Source organism: Agelaius phoeniceus, chromosome 6 (assembly GCF_051311805.1).
Source record: "Agelaius phoeniceus isolate bAgePho1 chromosome 6, bAgePho1.hap1, whole genome shotgun sequence".
Lineage (NCBI taxonomy): Eukaryota > Metazoa > Chordata > Aves > Passeriformes > Icteridae > Agelaius > Agelaius phoeniceus.
This window is the reverse complement of record NC_135270.1, coordinates 31,273,536-31,290,778: the sequence shown is the minus strand read 5'-3', so window position 1 is coordinate 31,290,778 and position 17,243 is coordinate 31,273,536. Positions and strand designations below refer to the sequence as shown.

Genomic DNA, 17,243 nt, shown 5'->3' with positions numbered 1-17,243 from the left:
CTTCTGTCCTAGTTCTCCTCAATTTTCAGCGGATTGCAGGAATGGAATGAGAGAGACATAAGCCTTTGGATTTATCTGGATGATGTAACATCAGCCATTTGGCCTCCAGCGGTTGGGATTTTTAGGTTTGGTAGGTGTGGGAATGTTCCTTATGCCTCACTTTTCTTTTCACATTGGTTAGAACATTGGAGGGCCAGGCAACAAATTCTTTAGTTCTTTAAGTATCAATAATTCTTTAAGCATCAATTAATCACTAACCTAAGAATTCAATGTTTTGATGCAAAACATAGCACAGATTGCTACAGTGTGACAAAGTTCCTTGCAGTATACTCAATTTCTGGATTGATATTGCATGTTGACTAGCTCTGCTGAACATATCAGTGTTTTAGTTATTCCATAATCCCTCGATTATGGCTCCCTGAACGCTGGGAATTAAAAAGCAAGTTTCTGATTAGATAGGCTTTGAAACTGCTTTTAATAAAAGGGACAGCTGTGATTACAGATTTTCATAATGTGGTTGCTTTCAGCTGAGAATTGGACTGAAATTCATTGTGTGTACACAGGCTAGATGGTGAAAAGTGCAGCTGAAAAGAGTTTTACTCTCTGACCTTCAGCAGGCTTGATAGGGTCACAGAGAGTAAGATTTCCAGCCATGCTTTCATTTCCCCTTTTCCTATCGAGCCTGCAGATAGCAGTATCTACTATGGCAATATTAGTAGGCTTCCTAGGAAAGGAGCAATTCTGTGCAGCTCTGAAGAGGAACCTGTGAAAAAACAAGCAGTCACTTGCAGCTGAACAGGTTGTGTCAGAATGTTGCTTACATTGCCAGATTAGGCCAGCAATGCTCAACACTGTACTTGAATGCCACCTGCCAGGTTTGAATTAATTCTCTGGGCTTTTTTATACTCACCCTGTTTGTATATCAAACCCAACTAAATCTTAAGGGCAGTGACTTGGATACCAAAGACTTCATTTTAGCTCTGACATGTCCTGATACTGGGTGGTTCTTGTTCTTGGTGTCTGCTTTTTTATGATGTGTGCAACAGTGCTGTTCCTACACAAGGTCATAAGAGCCAATTACTTAGTGCAGTTGAAATACAACAATACAAAGGCAGAATATTAGATTTCCAAGCAGAAGGGATTAGGGTCGGGGCAGTGTGTTGAGAAGGACAGGTAGGGATAGGTGTTGGATTTTTACAGAGCAGTGTTCTGAGGAGGGTAGCTATATTGGTGTCTGCCTTAAAAGCATGTTTCCCCCAATGTGCTGGAGTAGGCATGATGGTTCTTTCTGTCATTTCATTACAGCAGAAAAGAAGATCAGGACCAAGTGGAAGGTAAGGAATGGAATAATGTTAAACCTTAGCTTTTTAAAGTGCCTAATCAGCAGTTAGATACTGGAAACTGATACACCTAGTTGCAGCTAAAGGTGATGAAAAGTTCAGTTACAAAATATCACTGAAGGTTTTTGCATGTGCAGGCTGAAATTGAGCATTTCAAACTTCTGTGAATGGAAATTGAGACTTAGGAGAGCTATCTGAGCCAATGTTGAATGCATTGGATGGGTGTTATAGAAAGGAACTGAAAAAGAGTTGGAGAATCCACTTTTCATTCTAGAAACAGTGAGAGGCAATGGTGTGAGTAGGAATTAATCAGCTCACTACAGAGCAGTGCTGAGGGATCCTCTTTTTATAAACCATGACAGTACAATTCTGAGTAGCACTGCAGTGTGCTGTGGGGTTTTATACCCCGTACTGCCAAGAGGTAGCACAGCATGAAGCCTCTCGTGGGTCTGGTTGTGTCCTGAGTTCCATCTCCTGTATTGATTGTGTGAAAATAGTAATTGCATTTTGGTGCCTCAATTTCCAAATCTAATATCTTAAGCTTCAGGAATAATAGCAACATTTAATTGACTTTTTCTCTGCCATTTTTCCTCAGGAGGTATTTACTGGTTTTGGTGTTCTGGGTGATTGCAAAATTTTCCTACACTGATGTGAAATTCTGTCAGAACAAGACACAGTTAGTTGAAGTGCTTATAACAGTATCATGAAACATGGTGCAAAATTTGCATTTGTGTAATAACAAAGCAAATAATATTTTTTTCTTATTTGTTCCTTTTTAAAGTATGATGGGCTATTTGAGAATTTTTTCCCCTGCTGATGGAAATTTGCTTTACTGCTACCTTTGTTTCAAGAATGAAACAGCTGAAATGTAGCTTTTGTGTAGCATTGCTGCACATCACTGGGCCTGTGTGATCTATTCAATAAGAGTGGATAAGAACAATGTGAAAATCCTCAGATTTAAGAGGGAAAGAGTTTTATTTTGCTTTTCTAAATTATCTGGGGGGACTGTGAAGAAGGCTTATCAAACATTTTCTAGCCTAGTTTATTTGTGCCAATTCAGTTTCTGGTTCAACTTGGAAAAGTGCAGGGGGGTGTTGGGTTTTTCTTTACTCTAGTTGCTTTGGGTTTTTTTAAATTCACCCTACAGTTTTAAAGTTGCTCAACACTCTAAAAAGGAATGTGAACTAAATGAGTATGTTTTGAGACTTTGTAAATTTTTTTCCCAGAGGAAGCTGATCAGGGGAAAGAGTAGCAAATTATCATTATTCTCCATTTCTTGGCATTGCGAGATTGGCCATTGTGTTTTTGGAATCACAAACTTGATCATCAAGTTGAGGGCTTGTGTGCTGTCAGCTACACCCAGATGACAGGCAGTATTTCATTTATAACTCTTCTGGGTTACAAGTTTCAAAAAATGTATTTCCTTAATCTGGAGGAAGGAAAACTACTTTTCACAGAAATTATATTTCTTTAATCATTTGATCAGAACTCCAGTTTTCTGCAGTACTATTTTATTAGAAAATTTAACATTAGGTGTTAGGTCTTCTTAAAATCATTTGGCCTAAAGCTCATGGACTCTATGGGCAAATCACCTGAATTTTGAAAAGAACATAGAGGTGGTTAAGTCAATTTACCCTTTCTTTTACAACTGTTTTTTATTTTCCCCTTCAAGCTGAAACCCACAGCTCTCATATTTCCAGTTCCTTCCTGCTCAGAAATATTTAATAAATTGCCTAAGGGGAGGCTAAAGAGGGGAGGCTGCTGTGCTTGATGCCCAGTAACATAAGAGTTAAAAAATAATTTGAAAATATGTTACTGGAACCAGTTTTTGGTAACAGTGACAGTAAGTTTAGGTATGATGTAGCTGACTGCTGAGGGAAGGAAATGTTTCTGTGATGTGTGCTGGATGTGTGATTCTGGCAGGAAGTGGCACAATGAGAGGACTATTGATGACTGTTTTTTGAGAGATAGGAATGTTCTGCATTATGTGTCCTTAGCTGGGTTTGTTGCTTCTTGTGCAGTGATTTTACCTGGTGTTTTATTTTTTGCTGTAGAAGCTTCTAATAATGAATATTCCACAGTGGTACGAATACCCAAGGCAACTGATCTTGAATGGATTTTTTCCCTGAATGAGGAAGAGAATGAAATTGTACGCAGAGAATTTTATTATGAGCAGGTGAGGTCATGAGAAAGTCCAATATAAGCAGTTCACTGGAGAGCTACCTCAATACCTATATTTGCCTGTCTTTCCTCAAATTGTCAGGCTCCCAGCTCTTCCTTGTGTATTGCCATCCTTAGCCTGCACAGTGACAGCATAGTGTGTGGCCACCAACTGATAGAGCACTGCTGCAAGTTGTCCCAAGGGCTCACTAATCCTGAGGTGGATGCTGGACTCCTCATGGACATCATGAAACAATTGCTCTTCAGTGCTAAAATGATGTTTGTAAAAGCTGGAAGGAGCCAGGACCTAGCTCTCTGTGACAGGTGACTCTAATCAGATATTCACTAGGATATATTGTGGTACTGTCAAGAGCATTATCTTTTTTCATTGAGGAGTGGAGGTGGAAGGGTTACTTTGTGTTTGTACTGTGGACCAGTCTAAATGAGAATTTCATAATGCAGGAATAATGGGAAAGTTCTTACAGGAGAAGTTCAAGTAATATCACTTGTTAACAATTACTGAGAGAATTCTCTGACTAGGAAGAAATTATTCACAAAGATGGGTACATATCTTACTTATGCTGTTGTGTATCTGCTTTCAATCTGTATTTTAATTCAGGATTTTAAACCTGTGCTTCCTGAGAATGAGCATTTTACACTTCTTCACGTTTTGTCCTACAGAGCTTGAGGTGGCAGGTGTGATATATGAATTTCACATGTACTGTTTTGCTGGCATCTTCAGTCAGTGTGTTACACTGAACATGGCAAAGAAACCCCAAACAGTAACAAACACTCTGAAGGGATTGTATGATGGCTAGAGAAACATGGTATACTGGTGACTAGAAACCACTGTCCTAAGAGTTGTCTTTGCATAACGTTCTTCAATGTACAGTAATAATGAAAGTGTATGTGTTTGTTTAACCTCTAGCTACATCAGCAAAGTGGATGTGTTGAATATTTTGGTTGCTGCTGCCTACCATCCAGTGCCATCTTTGGATCAGATCCTTCTCCCAGCAGCAGTAACAAGATTGAGAAATCAACTTTTGGAAGCAGAGTACTATCAACTAGCTATAGAGGTAACACTGGTGGAGGGATGTCAGTGTTAATTCTTCTGCAGTGGCTTTTGTTTTCCTCCCTCCTGACTTCAAGTGGATGTGATGTGGGAAATGGACAATATTTAAACAGTTACAAACTGAGATTAAGTTTCTAAACACGGAAGAAATCATTTTCTGAACAATGGAAAAAAATTCTGAGACAGAAAAGTCCTGCTGTGGAGCAGCTGCAGAAGGGAAGGATAAGCAGCTTTGTTTTCTGGTAGAGTTAGGATTGGAATGGACTAACTGCAAGGAAGTCATTAAATGGGGGAATCTTGCAGCCAGTAGAAGTGGTGAGACACTCTTTGGGGCAGGACTTTATCTGAAGCTTAAATGTTAGATTCTATTTGTCTGTAATCTGACAGCAGACATTGGTAAGGCATCTTTCCCAACCATTTACTTGGAAATCAGCAATGTTTGCAAATCCATACCTCAGAGCTCATCTCGTGTGCTTTGTCATCATCTAATCCTGCTTCCAGCATTTTGTAAGCCTCTCTTTTTTGGCATTGCACTGTGTTAAATACAGGATTATGATACTACAAATAGTATTAAGATTTGTTAAGCAGTAATAAACAGCAAGAATAGATGACCTATTTGGATAGAAATAGTTCTTGTTTAAAAGCAGCTAAAAGAGCTTTAGGTCTACTAAAGAAAATCAGGAGTAAATTTTATCAGCAAAGTTGTGTGAAATAAAATATATATTGGCAGTTCATGAAGCCAAGATATTCTGTTGCCTTTTGCCTTCTGTTGCCTTTTTTAAAACCACAAATTTGATGAATTCTGCTTTGTAAAAATCATCTGCTTTAGAAAAGCTGATGTGAAAATGTCCTGGTTTAGAACTCATGAACTGAAATTTCCCAGATAAACAGTAGTTTAAACTTATACAATTAAAAAAACGTCCACATTTGTAGATCAGAGTGGTTTGGTAGTTGGCCTTTTGTGCCAGTAATATGGAAATAATCAACATGGGTTTTTTGGATGGTTTTTCAGTTGTTTGTTTTTAATGGGAAATGTGCTCTAGGATGGGAAAGGTCAGAATCACAGACTGTGTGATAAGCCATTTTTCCTATTTGCTGTACTGGGACTGTGTTGTAATATTAACAAATTATTTTGAATTTAGGTTTCTACAAAATCTGGATTGGATCCAGGTGGAGCATGGCATGCCTGGGGCATGGCTTGCCTTAAAGCTGGAAATTTAACTTCAGCAAGAGAGAAGTTTAACCGGTGTTTAAAGCCACCCATGGATCTAAACCAGCTGAACCATGGATCAAGGCTGGTCCAGGATGTGATACAATACCTGGAGTCCACAGTGAAGCCTGTACTCATCACAGTAAGAATCTTAAGAAATTATGGTTTAGTATACATCTTGTAGGAATGCATGTTACAATAGCAGATGATAGGGTGTTTATTTTCCTTCTTTATCATGATTGTGTATTGCAAACTGAATATTGTTGAGAAATTTTTTAGCTGTTTCATCACAGTGAAGTGGTGCCTGAGAGATCGTAGATTTTATAGCAATTTGGGATATACTTTGTGGAGGGAAAATAGGCTGTACTGGATATTGTACTTTTCCTACAGTCTAAGGAAGGTAAACTGAATCCCAGCAGTATTTTGTGATGCTGCAGTGATGCAATTTGTCTACTGAAACTCTGGTAACTTTATAGAAGTTCAAAGACTTTAAAGCTTTCCCACTCCTCTCATCAAAAAACACTACTAAATGGTTTGGAACTCTGATTAGGTACCAAAAAATTACTTTTTGTACTAAATAACTGCAGAATCATGATGATGAAAGACCAAGTAAATATTTTAGGACCAAAAAAAGCCTCTTTGAACTGGGTTGTTGAAGTAGATGTTGACACTGGAATTTTTTTTAAGTAAGCCTTCTACTTGTCCGTGGAAACAGCTATGCTGGGTACAGCAACATTCAGCTCATTTGTGGATAGCAGAGTTCCAATCTATTGTTTATAAAAAGCATTGCTGGATTCTCATCCCTCTGAAGCAATACCTCGTTTAAAAACAACATAACAGAAATGCTTCAGGGCTGAGTGACAAGACCTACCTGAGAAGATTTTTTCTTGCTGATCACCTGTCATTGGTTCTCTGTGTTAATGGTAGGATGATGATTACTTTGCCACGTTGAGGGAACTTGAAGCAACACTGAAAACAAGAAGTCTGTCTCTGGAGGTGATGTGTGAGGGGAAGATTCAACACAACAGCTATTACCAGGAGTGCTTGTTCTATTTACACAGTTATGGCACCAATCTGGCAATAATAAGCTTTTACATGAGGCATGACTGTATGAGAGAAGCACTGCTTCACTTGTTAAATAAGGTGAGTAGTTCAATTTTCATCACCAAAATGGAAATTTGGAAAACAGCAGTGAGCATCATGCAGTGTTCGGGTGGCTTTCTGCACAGGAGTTTGCTGAGGTCCTGAAATGCTGTTACACAAGCAATCCAGTTACTGACAGGAATTCAATGAGACAGAAGAGCAACACTGATCCTTACAGATCTAAAAAGAGCATGTAGTTTTGGTTCTTTTTATAGAGGTCCTGCATCAAGAGCACTTTGTCTTTTTTTCTACAAAGCTGAAAATGTGGGACTGTTGTCATAGAGTTCAGAAGAGAGAAGGAAAATTTTGAATTCCAGAGTGCAGATAACATTTGACACTACTCCCTATCCCGTGCCTCTGTCTTGTGGTATTGTTTGTTGAATCAGATCACCCATGTTTGCACTTCTATAACCATTAGGATTATAAGGGAATACAGAGGACAGAAGTCTAGGGAACCCAAAACGTGGTTTCCAGCTCTCCCTTAAGGAAATTGCATAATATAAGAGGACTTAAGCATCTCTGGAATAGTTCTGTTGTGCTAAACTACAATTAAATCTAGAAATCATTCCAGGTTCTTACCAAGACATTAAGGGTGCTTCTTAGGAGATGTGAATCCATTATATCTCACCAGCCTGTGAGAGTGTGGTGTTTCCTTTTTTAAGTTGCTGTGCTTGTGTTTGAATTACTGATTATTTTTTTATTATTTGAAATAACTCTTACTGAGAATGTACAACTTGAAACACCAACTTCCATTGTCTTTATCTGGTTATGAGGTTTGTTAATAGAAAATTAAGTTGCCTTATCTGCTGTGCTTTCCCACTGTACCATCAGTCATTCTAACATTTTACAGTCATCTGCATATTGAATTACCTTTTTAAATTTATCCTTTACATCAGTTTAAATCTGCTTTTAAAGAAAAGTTGCATATTTTTACCATGTAGGTGACATAATTTAACCTCTTAAGTAGCAGACTTGGAAAATACTCTAGCCAGACAATTTGATGTGGAAGTTTTGGACAAGGAACTGGTAGTAATCATACAAACCAGAGAGGAGGGTTGGTTCCCCTAAAGCTGTAAGGTACTAAAGTTCTGACTAAATGTTTTGCAGTTGGTTGTTTGGAGACATTTTATGTGTACAGACTTTATCAATTGTATTTTACTCTGAGATTAAAAAAAAATTCAAAAATTTCATATCAAGCCTTTAAAACATTTGTGGTGGCCCTGATGACACATAATAATGTTACTGTGGAAAGAAGCACATGTGAAGCTGCATTTGCAAGACCACAGTCAAGAGGTCATGGGGAGTAAATATCCCCCTCAGGTCACTACTTGTGAGGTTTCATCTGAACAACTGTGCCCGGTCCTGGGTTCCCATGTACAAAACAGACACTGTGAAAGGGAAGCAAGTCTAATTGAAGGCCACCAAAGCATCTAGGGGCCTGAAACACCTGATATTTGAGGAGAGTGATGGAGCTAGTTTTTTCCTGCTGGAAGAAAAGGCAAGAGAAGATCTGTGTGTGCTGTTTTCAGCTAGCAAGTGGGTGATTATGGCAAAAATAGAGCCATGCTTATCTCCTGTGTGCCCAGTAAAAGGGTAAGAGACAGTGGACACAATTGGGAGCAAGGGAAATTCCAATTGGATATAAAGAAAAAGGGTTGGGGTTTGTTTTGGGGGGGGGGGTTTGCCTATATTTGGACACAGGACCAGGGCCACAGGGAAGTTGTTGAATCATTCTACTTTGTCATGCTCAGAAATTGACTGGACAGGTCTAGAGCAGCATGACCTAACTTGGAAGTCATTCTTTGAGTGGGGTTTTGAACAAAATAATCCCCAGAAATCCCTTTCAGTGTCAATTATTTATTAATTTTTATGATCTCTGTCACTTAATATGCCTTTATATTACATAAGGAAAATAAACTACAGTGGCTTTGCTTCAAGCAACTTTCTGTTTGTGTAGGAATCCCCATCAGAAGTGTTTATTGAAGGGATCTTCATTCCAAGTTATGAAAGTGGAAAGCTGCATATGTTGGAGAACTTGTTGGAAACCATTGATCCAGGATTGGAAAGCTGGGGAGTCTATTTGATTGCAGCCTGCAAATACTTGCAAAGAAAGAACTATTACCATATTCTGTATGAACTGCAACAGTTCATGAAGGTAAGTTGAGGGACAGTGCCATCTCTTTCAATGAAATGTTGAATACCATCAGACTTTTGGTTATTTACTTTGGTCTAAACCTGCATGCTGGACAAGTATATTTTTGCCTCTTTACAATCTTAAAAAACATAGAAGGGCCTGAGCCTTACTAAAGCTGACCTGACCCATGTCATGGCTCTGGCACATTGTATTAAAGAAAGCAGAGCTCTGCCTGCTTTGTGTGAGCCCTTCAGTGCAGACAGTGATCACTGAAGGTGGGGTCCTGTGCTCTGTCTTAGTGCTGAGTGCATTTCTTCCAGGATCACGTCCGTGCTGCAATGACCTGCATTAGATTCTTCACTCATGGAGCAAAGTCTTACACTGAACTTGGAGGAAAACAGATGTGGCTTCTAAAGATCAAGGACCATCTCAAAGTCTATCTGCAGGAGGTCTCAAGAAGTTCAGGAAGGAAAAAAATGGCATTCACTTTTCGGAAGAAAATGTCTGCTACAGATGTGTCAAGGTATTTATAAACAAGAACCTAAGTTTTAGGAGAGGTGAAATTCAGGCTTTAGACTTTGGGGCTTTTATTAGTTTCATTTAAGTTGTCTTTAGCTGACACTTACTGGTTGTCCTTCACCCAAAACTGCTTTTATGTAGTTACAAGTGTAGGATTCCCATCACTTTTTCTCCCAAAAATCCAAACCAGGAGATGGGCAGTTGTTTCTACTAAAAATCTGTATATACATCAGACTACCCTCCTTCAATTTAAAAAACCAAACAGGAACCCTACAATGCATAGACAATTATACATCTTTCCACAAGCTGTTTTTTTTTTCTTTTTCTCTTCCTTTCCTTTCCAAAAAGCAAGCAGCTTTGTAATGCTTCACTGTCTACTGGGGTTAACTCAAAACACTGCACTATGTACAAGTTATAGGTGCCAGAGATAACTGGTTTCCTGTATTCAAAAGTCAAAGTGTAAATTTATCCTGATCTCTATTATACTTGGGGTTTCATATCTTGGTTTCCTTAGGGGCTTTTTTCTTTCTTTCTTTTAGTCTAGACTCTTAACTTAAACCTGGAGGGGCATGTGTGTGATGAGGTGAAAAAGGAGGAACAGATATTTATTTGGGGATCCAGTTTCTCTGGCACACTTCTTTGAAATAATGTGAATAATTGCTCATCTTCAGCTTGTGATGTATGTTAAGTGCACAGATCTGAAAAGTAATATTGCTGCAGACTTGTACAGTGAACAAAGTCAAAAAGCAACTAAAATAATTTTTCATAAGTATGTCTTCTTTTGAAAGATATTGAAGAAATTAGTTCATATAAATAATAATTGACATTTTCTCTATTACAAAATGAAATCAGAATTTTTTTCACTATCTAGGCACATCAATACAGTTGATCTGCAGATGGAAGTAACAAAGTTCCTGCATCAGTGTGAGACCTCAGGAGCCTCTCAAATGACAGACTCCTCCTTACCCACACTCTTTGGAAACAATAACATGAAAATGGATGTTGCTTGCAAGGTACCAATTGCTATTTTAAACACAGCTCTATTTTTCATTAACAATACCAACTTGTAATGCAGGTTGAAGCATTTGATGGTTGAAGCAGTTTCTCGTATTTTTTTTTGGGCAGGTTAATTACGATGAATGCAACCCATCATTTATGAAAAAATACTGTTTTTCCTCAGAGTAGCAGAGAACATGTGAGAACTTGTTCTCTTGAGGAGCTCATCTCCTCAAAGTTCAAATTTTCATGGGCAGAGCATCCAAAATACAAATAGTAATATTCCTTTTGTCTGTGCACCCCATTATATTTGGAAGCGAGGCAAATAATGATATAATTTTAACTATTCTTGACTTTGGCTCATCTCCATCTGTAAATTGCCTAATGTCCCTTAGGGGAAGCAGTGTGTGACAATAGACCCTATAATTTGCTGTACTTCTTGGAATGGTGCTGTTTTCTGTTAAGTAATGCATTTTATTTTGGCCTCTGGGCAAAAGCTGGATTTGCATTAATGTCATTTAACCCTGCATAATGAAAAAGGAATGTGCATTCCCAGACTTGTCTATGCCTCTCTTTTCAGGTCATATTGGAAGGCAAAAACATTGAGGAGGGGTTTGGGATTGCATTTAGAGTTATTCAGGTATGGAAAAACTTGATATAGCAAGCAATTTTAATGCAAAGTAACTCCTGAAAGCAGCAATTATTTAAACAAAAGCCTTTCCCCCCACCCCCAAATGTATTTTAATCCCCCCAAAAGCAAAACTTGTTAAGAAAAAAGGCACAAGTTTTAGTCTTACATGTCGATATATTTGTGGAAGCTTGGTAATGAAATTAAGATGCTGTTTCTGCAGGACATTTCCAGAGTAATTGGTTCCTACACAGGAGTGAAGTACAGCTTTTCCTTTGCTGTGCACCTTGTTCAGTGCCTGAACTCTGGCAAACCACAGTCACAGATGTGTGTAGAGACCTCTCACTTGGTGCCTCTCTGCAGTTCATGACAGTCATGCAAAGACAGTGAATAAATAAGGCCAGGGCTCCCTCTGTTCTGTTCTCCTGATTTGAGAGCAAAATTAATTAACTGGGAACTCTGGCTTGGGACCTCTCATTCCTCATGTCTGGGTAGAAGTTGAATGATTATCAGTCAGCATAGCTCATGAGCCTCTAAACTCTTCTGAGTGTTTCTCATCCATATAGTCCCAGACAGTAGAGCAGGGCACTTTTGGACAGAGGTGGCACATTGAAAGAGTATTTATGGATGTGGCAGGCCCTGCTCCTTCTTTCAGGTCAGGATGTACAAGACAGAACTCCTGTTTGCAGGGAGATGGAGAGCCTTAGAAAAATAGCACTTCTAAGCAGCAGCAGCAGCCACTGCCTCCAGTAAAAATGGAGTAGTGAGTCCAGCTGCCTATCACTTCCATTTCCATCCTTTTTTTTCTTTACTTACTCATTGCAGGATCAGTTCACAGCTTTTATCATCTCTCCCCTCATGGTCAATTGCCTCCTGTTTGGGGTATTCAAAGGGTGGCTGTTGGTGGGGAGGCTGAAGAAATATACTGGGAATGTGATAAGTGAGGGAGAGGTGGGTAGGGATCTGGGAAAGAGATTTTGCCAGAAGAAATAAAACTGTTTTGCCACTCCTGAAAAGAAGGCAGTAACAGCACTCTTGTTCTTGAGCAGGATTGATTTTTACAAGTCTGGTTATAAAAAACCTTTAAGTCAACCTGGAGCAGTGGTGAGTGGAAAACCAGAGGCTCCCAAAACAGCTTTGAGTTTTTGGAGCGTAGTGTGGTATTTTGTCCTTAGGAGAGACTGTCTCAGTTGTGTAGACTCCCTCTGAGCAAACCTGCTGAGAGCATTCACTGTGTTGCTCTGATGTTCCAACTACCTCTAGGACTTCCAGCTGGAGGCTACAGAAGTGTACAGCAGAGTGGCCAAGCAGCTGGTGAAGCAGCAGAAATACAGTGAGATCCAGCAGCTCCTGAAGTGTGTCAATGAGTCTGGAGTGGCAGCAAAAAATGATGGGGATAACATTATCCTAAACTGTCTAAATGAGTTCAGAAACATTCCTGCTGAGGTAATTCTGTCCTGCATTGTGTCTATTTTGAAGTAAAAAGGATATAGACCGTACAGGCTGCAGGGAAGTCTGGTGCCTGTACTGCTCTTTCAGTGAGTCCTTCAGATGCTCTGGCTCCTTGCTGTGGGCATGGCTGCAAGGTGGGAGTGCATGGCTTGCTTGTACAAGATACTCTAAGAGGAAGTCATAAGTAGCTGTAGCACACTCCTACCCAGCACTTCCCAAATGGATACCCATGGGGGGCACGGAACATTTGCTTCACAAGATCCTGTCAAATGCTGCGGGGTGTTCCCGTCAGTGAGGCCTCCCTGGCTAACACAGAGCACGTGTGGAGGCAGGAAACTCCTGCCTCCATTGGAACCAATTTTGTGGTTCCCTTTCCCTATCACAGTGTTTTTTCCATCCCAGTGAAGGAAGGAGATGCACTCTGCTAGTTCTATTAATTAGATTAGGGGATGCCATCCACTCTTTGGGTCAGGGTGGGCCATGGGGTAACTCCTGCTGGGATGGGGGGAACCTACAAATTCATTTCATGCAACACAAGCCATGTCCAGGAGAGACTCATAGCATTCTCTAGGGATACCCCCCAGAGATGGCAGGCAGGAAAAGCTGTGGGGAAAGGGAAGACTTGGAATTAGTATTTTTTTGTATTTTCTACATCTGCAACTCTTGCAGTTGGGACAGTCTAAGCACCTGCTGTCATCTCAGCAGCCCTGCCTGTCCACAGGGGTTTGATCCCTGATGGGGTAAAGTTTTTCAGACTATTATCACTTTAAATGTGAACACCTTTTCCCTTCTTTGGATACAGGATCTTGATAATCTGATTCAGGATATGGACAGTGATGAAAACAAGGTAAGTAAAGTAGCAAGAGCTAAACAGCCCAGTCTTGGTCTGCAGCTTGCAGGCTCTTTTTCACTGTCTTCTCTCTCATCCTCATGCAAATGTGATTTTTGAAGGCTACTTCCTAGATTGTTGAAATCACAGTGAATCCCTCAAGGCCGTGGTGTTTGTGACATGTGTAAAGCTGTGACAAACAAATATCAACTGGGACTATCCCTATTAGTTCCCTGAGAGTGAGGACTGGACATTTATTAGAGTGGGAGGAAAAGTATTTCAGAGAGGCACATTGGTAGGTTTGTTAGTTTGTTATTCAACTGTTCACATAGGTGCATGCAGGTTTCTAGTAATGGCAGGCAGCTAATGATGACCACTTCAGCTTCTTGTTTCAGGATTGTACTATTTCCATGGTGATCAAGAGTTATATGTTAAAACTTCTCCAGCTTCTGATAGACTTTTTCTCTTAGAGGAAATGAAGCCTAAACTAATTCATTTCTTTGTTGGCTTTCATGCCAGCCAGCCAAGCCATGGAGAACGGTAGATGCCTGTTTATAGAAGTGGCTGTGACTCAGCATTTGGGGATTGTTGTAGATCCTGAGTGCCATTGCTGGGAATAAAATCTAAAGAGTTTTGACAGTCCTCTGTCTGCTCTGAATGACAAACTCACTGTTGTAGGCAGATTGAAAAATGAGCTTTTAATTCTGCTTTTCTGTAAGATCTATCACTGAAAGATGGGAGTTGTTCTATAACCAGCAGTGGAAGAAATGACAGATTCAGACACTTTGCTGTGAGGATACTGTAATTAATGCACAAGATAGGATTCCTGAGAGTAATTTCATGGTCGTAGAGTAAAGGAGTGTCTACAAGACACAAACTTAATAAAATACACCTGTTTGCCCATCTCTTTCATTGGGATCTGCTTCATGCCATGCTGTGTTTGGTAATGTGGTGCTGCTGCCTTGTACAACACGCTTCTGCAGTGGGTATTTCCTGTGTAGTCCTTGCTTGAGCTTGTCCAGTTAGTTTGCTCCAGCTTTCTGACCAGGCTCTGGTGTCAGATCCAGGCGTACCTGCTGTGCAACAAGCTGCGCTCGGCGTACCTGGTGTCGGTGCGGCAGGAGCGGGCGCGCGCCGTGCAGCTGGTGCAGCGCGTGCGGCAGCTGGCTGACAGCAGCGGCGACCACGTCGTCACGGCCATCTGTGCCCAGTGGCTCTCCGTGCACCAGCCCAAGGGGAGAAACCGGCTCCCCCAGGGCACTAGGAAGTGATGTGCAACTGACACGAGCCGTCCTGCTGAAGGAGAAGGCTTCAGGACAGCTCAGAGGTGTCTGCTTCGGCAGCCTCCAGGTAAAATGGAGCTCTGTTGGCTGATGTCGGTGGCAGACGGATGCTGCTAATGTGCCTCTGGTGAAAGGAAGGGAACTAAATTACAAGTGCCAGTCCTGTATTCTGACAAACAGTCACTACCTCAGGGTGTTTTTTGGCTCTCTTTTTGATGGGGGGAGGGGGGGCAGTTTCAAACTGAACAAGCAAGGATTTAGGTGTATGGAAGAGAGCGCTTCTGTTTCTGGCTTTAGTTTTTGGGTTTTGTTGGCTTTTAATTTTTGGGGGGGTTGATATTTTTTGAAAAGCACTGGACTTAATAATATGTTTTATTTTTAATCCAGAAAACATATGTAGAGAGGACAGAAAAAATTTATCAACTCATTGTAGCCTAGAGTATAAAATTTTTGTGATCTTTCCTGGAAAGTTTTCAAAAGTGGAGAGTTCTTCTGTTTCAAAGACTAAAACTCAGATTTTTTTTTTTAAGCCTCTAGACAAATCATTGCTACTTCTTTTTTATCCCCCCCCCCCCACCCAGTATAATGTACCCAGGTTTTTTTAGTTTGTTTGATAAGGTAGGAACTGATTCTTTTGGCAGATTTGAACTTACCAGTCACACTGTGTGATATGTGCCATAGATGGGGCACTTGGGCTAGTGCCAACTAAATGAATGAAGTTATAAAGGGCATGTGCTGTAAGGGGAGTACAAAGGGAAAATAAGCCTTTAAAATAGCTGAAAAATCATGTGCCTCTTTCTTTACTGCAGTAATACCCAATAAATCATTGTGATGCAGCTTTATGACTGAATAGTTGACAGCAAACTTCCACAGTTTTTCATCCGGTATGGCAAAGGATAAGGATAGAGCAAGCTGTGGCAAAATTAAACAGGTGGTCTGTATCCCTGTCACATAGGGATGCATTTATTTATTTATTACCAGAATAATTTGTCCCTGTCAAGTACAATAGAACATGGAACTGGACATGCCCTGTATTGATGAGTTTTGCTCTGGAAGTGTTAGGTTGATCGGTTTTATGAAAAAAAACCAGCAATCTCTGTGCAATGTCTGTGTTCAGGAATGCTGAAAAAAAGTGTCTGCTTCTCTGCAACTAGTATTGGGACATGACAAACTGGCAAAAATGTGTTAGACAGTAGTAGGACTGTCAAAAAAAAAAACAACAAAACAAAACATGGCATTCCCCAAGTTTGTGTTTGCTGTTTACATGTATTTCAGCACAAGAAGTAGGAAAACTAATTCACTTTTTTATTAAAAAGTTGTTTACATCAAAAAACAAACAGGTTTTCTGAAGTGTAATGTAATTGTAAATAGTTTTAGTACATAAAATAATTGAGACTATGAAGTAAGAGTTTTGCACTATCCCCAAGCTCACTCTAATGAAAGAACAGACTTCCATGGTGTTGGAAAGGATTTGGTCCATCTTCTTCAGGGCTTCAAGAGCTGACAAAACACTTTGGAGGTGCTCTGCTCACTAGAGCAGAAATGACCACATACAGCTTTCAGAATCCCCTGACCACAGATTTGCATTATCTCATTAGTGAGCAGTACTAATGAAAGCTTTTGTTTCCTTGGCCAGACTGACCTAGCTTTCCATCAGCTTACAGCCATCAGGCTAATCCTAAAACGTGACACTACCTATGGCTTCAGTCATTTTTAAATCTCTGATTTTGGGGAGGAGATTTTACTGTGTGTGGGTATCCAGATCTGCATTGCTGTCATGCTCCTGTTCTGCTCACGTTCCTTCAGCTGCAGAGAGCACTGAGAGTGGAGGTTGCCGTGCAGACCCGTCAGTTCCCTACCTGCCTTTCTTCCTGACCTCTTTGCACTGTATCTGATGCACTTTATATAGTGTTTGGTGTAATTTGATGTTCTTAACCTGGAATTGTAGGGATCTTTCTTGTACCAGCAGAACTGGAATTTTGACCCCGATTAATTACATTGTGTCAAAAATAGTGCAATTATCTCAAGGGGCTTTGAATTTTTGAGCAGGAAGAAGGGATTGAATACTGCCAGTTTAAGAGAATTTCTCTGTTACTGACCAAGATTTGTTTACAACTAAAACAAAAATAAAGTATTATGACTGTTAATGTATTTTCAGTTTATTTTTTTATTTCAGCACAGCTAGGGTTCTCTTTCTAGACCTGCATTTTGCTTTTGGCTATGCTTAGTGGAGTAATTAGAAGGGGGGTAATTGTTGTATCATGCCAAATTTACATGTTACTGAGTATCCTCAATATTTAGCTCGACTGGAATGTCACATCTTTAGAAGTCCCCCCAGCAGCTAGGTAGCCTAGGTAGTTCAGCCTTATGCGTGTACTCAGTAATCCTCTTTAGGGAGCTTTGCAAGTTAATCTAACTCTCCCTTACAGGCCTCCCTTTGAGACAGCTAAATGAGCTTTAGTTTCCTCATTTTTTAG

General features: G+C 40.1%; 1 protein-coding gene across 6 annotated transcripts in view; it reads left to right on the top strand.

The window, feature by feature from the left end:
- Nucleotides 1-16,913, top strand: part of ZFYVE26 (zinc finger FYVE-type containing 26) — a 49,061-nt gene extending 32,148 nt beyond the window's left edge. For 3 of the 6 annotated variants that reach the window (XM_077180314.1, XM_077180313.1, XM_077180318.1), the window contains 13 exons: nucleotides 1,306-1,334; nucleotides 3,395-3,516; nucleotides 3,604-3,824; nucleotides 4,429-4,576; nucleotides 5,715-5,924; nucleotides 6,710-6,925; nucleotides 8,883-9,080; nucleotides 9,380-9,582; nucleotides 10,450-10,591; nucleotides 11,155-11,214; nucleotides 12,466-12,648; nucleotides 13,457-13,501; nucleotides 14,545-16,913. In XM_077180314.1, coding sequence (XP_077036429.1) covers nucleotides 1,306-1,334; nucleotides 3,395-3,516; nucleotides 3,604-3,824; nucleotides 4,429-4,576; nucleotides 5,715-5,924; nucleotides 6,710-6,925; nucleotides 8,883-9,080; nucleotides 9,380-9,582; nucleotides 10,450-10,591; nucleotides 11,155-11,214; nucleotides 12,466-12,648; nucleotides 13,457-13,501; nucleotides 14,545-14,754 — 1,987 coding nt within the window. In that variant the 3' untranslated portion in view covers nucleotides 14,755-16,913. The remainder of the gene's footprint in view (nucleotides 1-1,305; nucleotides 1,335-3,394; nucleotides 3,517-3,603; nucleotides 3,825-4,428; nucleotides 4,577-5,714; nucleotides 5,925-6,709; nucleotides 6,926-8,882; nucleotides 9,081-9,379; nucleotides 9,583-10,449; nucleotides 10,592-11,154; nucleotides 11,215-12,465; nucleotides 12,649-13,456; nucleotides 13,502-14,544) is intronic. The other 3 variants (XM_077180317.1, XM_077180315.1, XM_077180316.1) reach the window with 3 other exon arrangements.
- The last annotated feature ends 330 nt before the right edge of the window (nucleotides 16,914-17,243 follow it).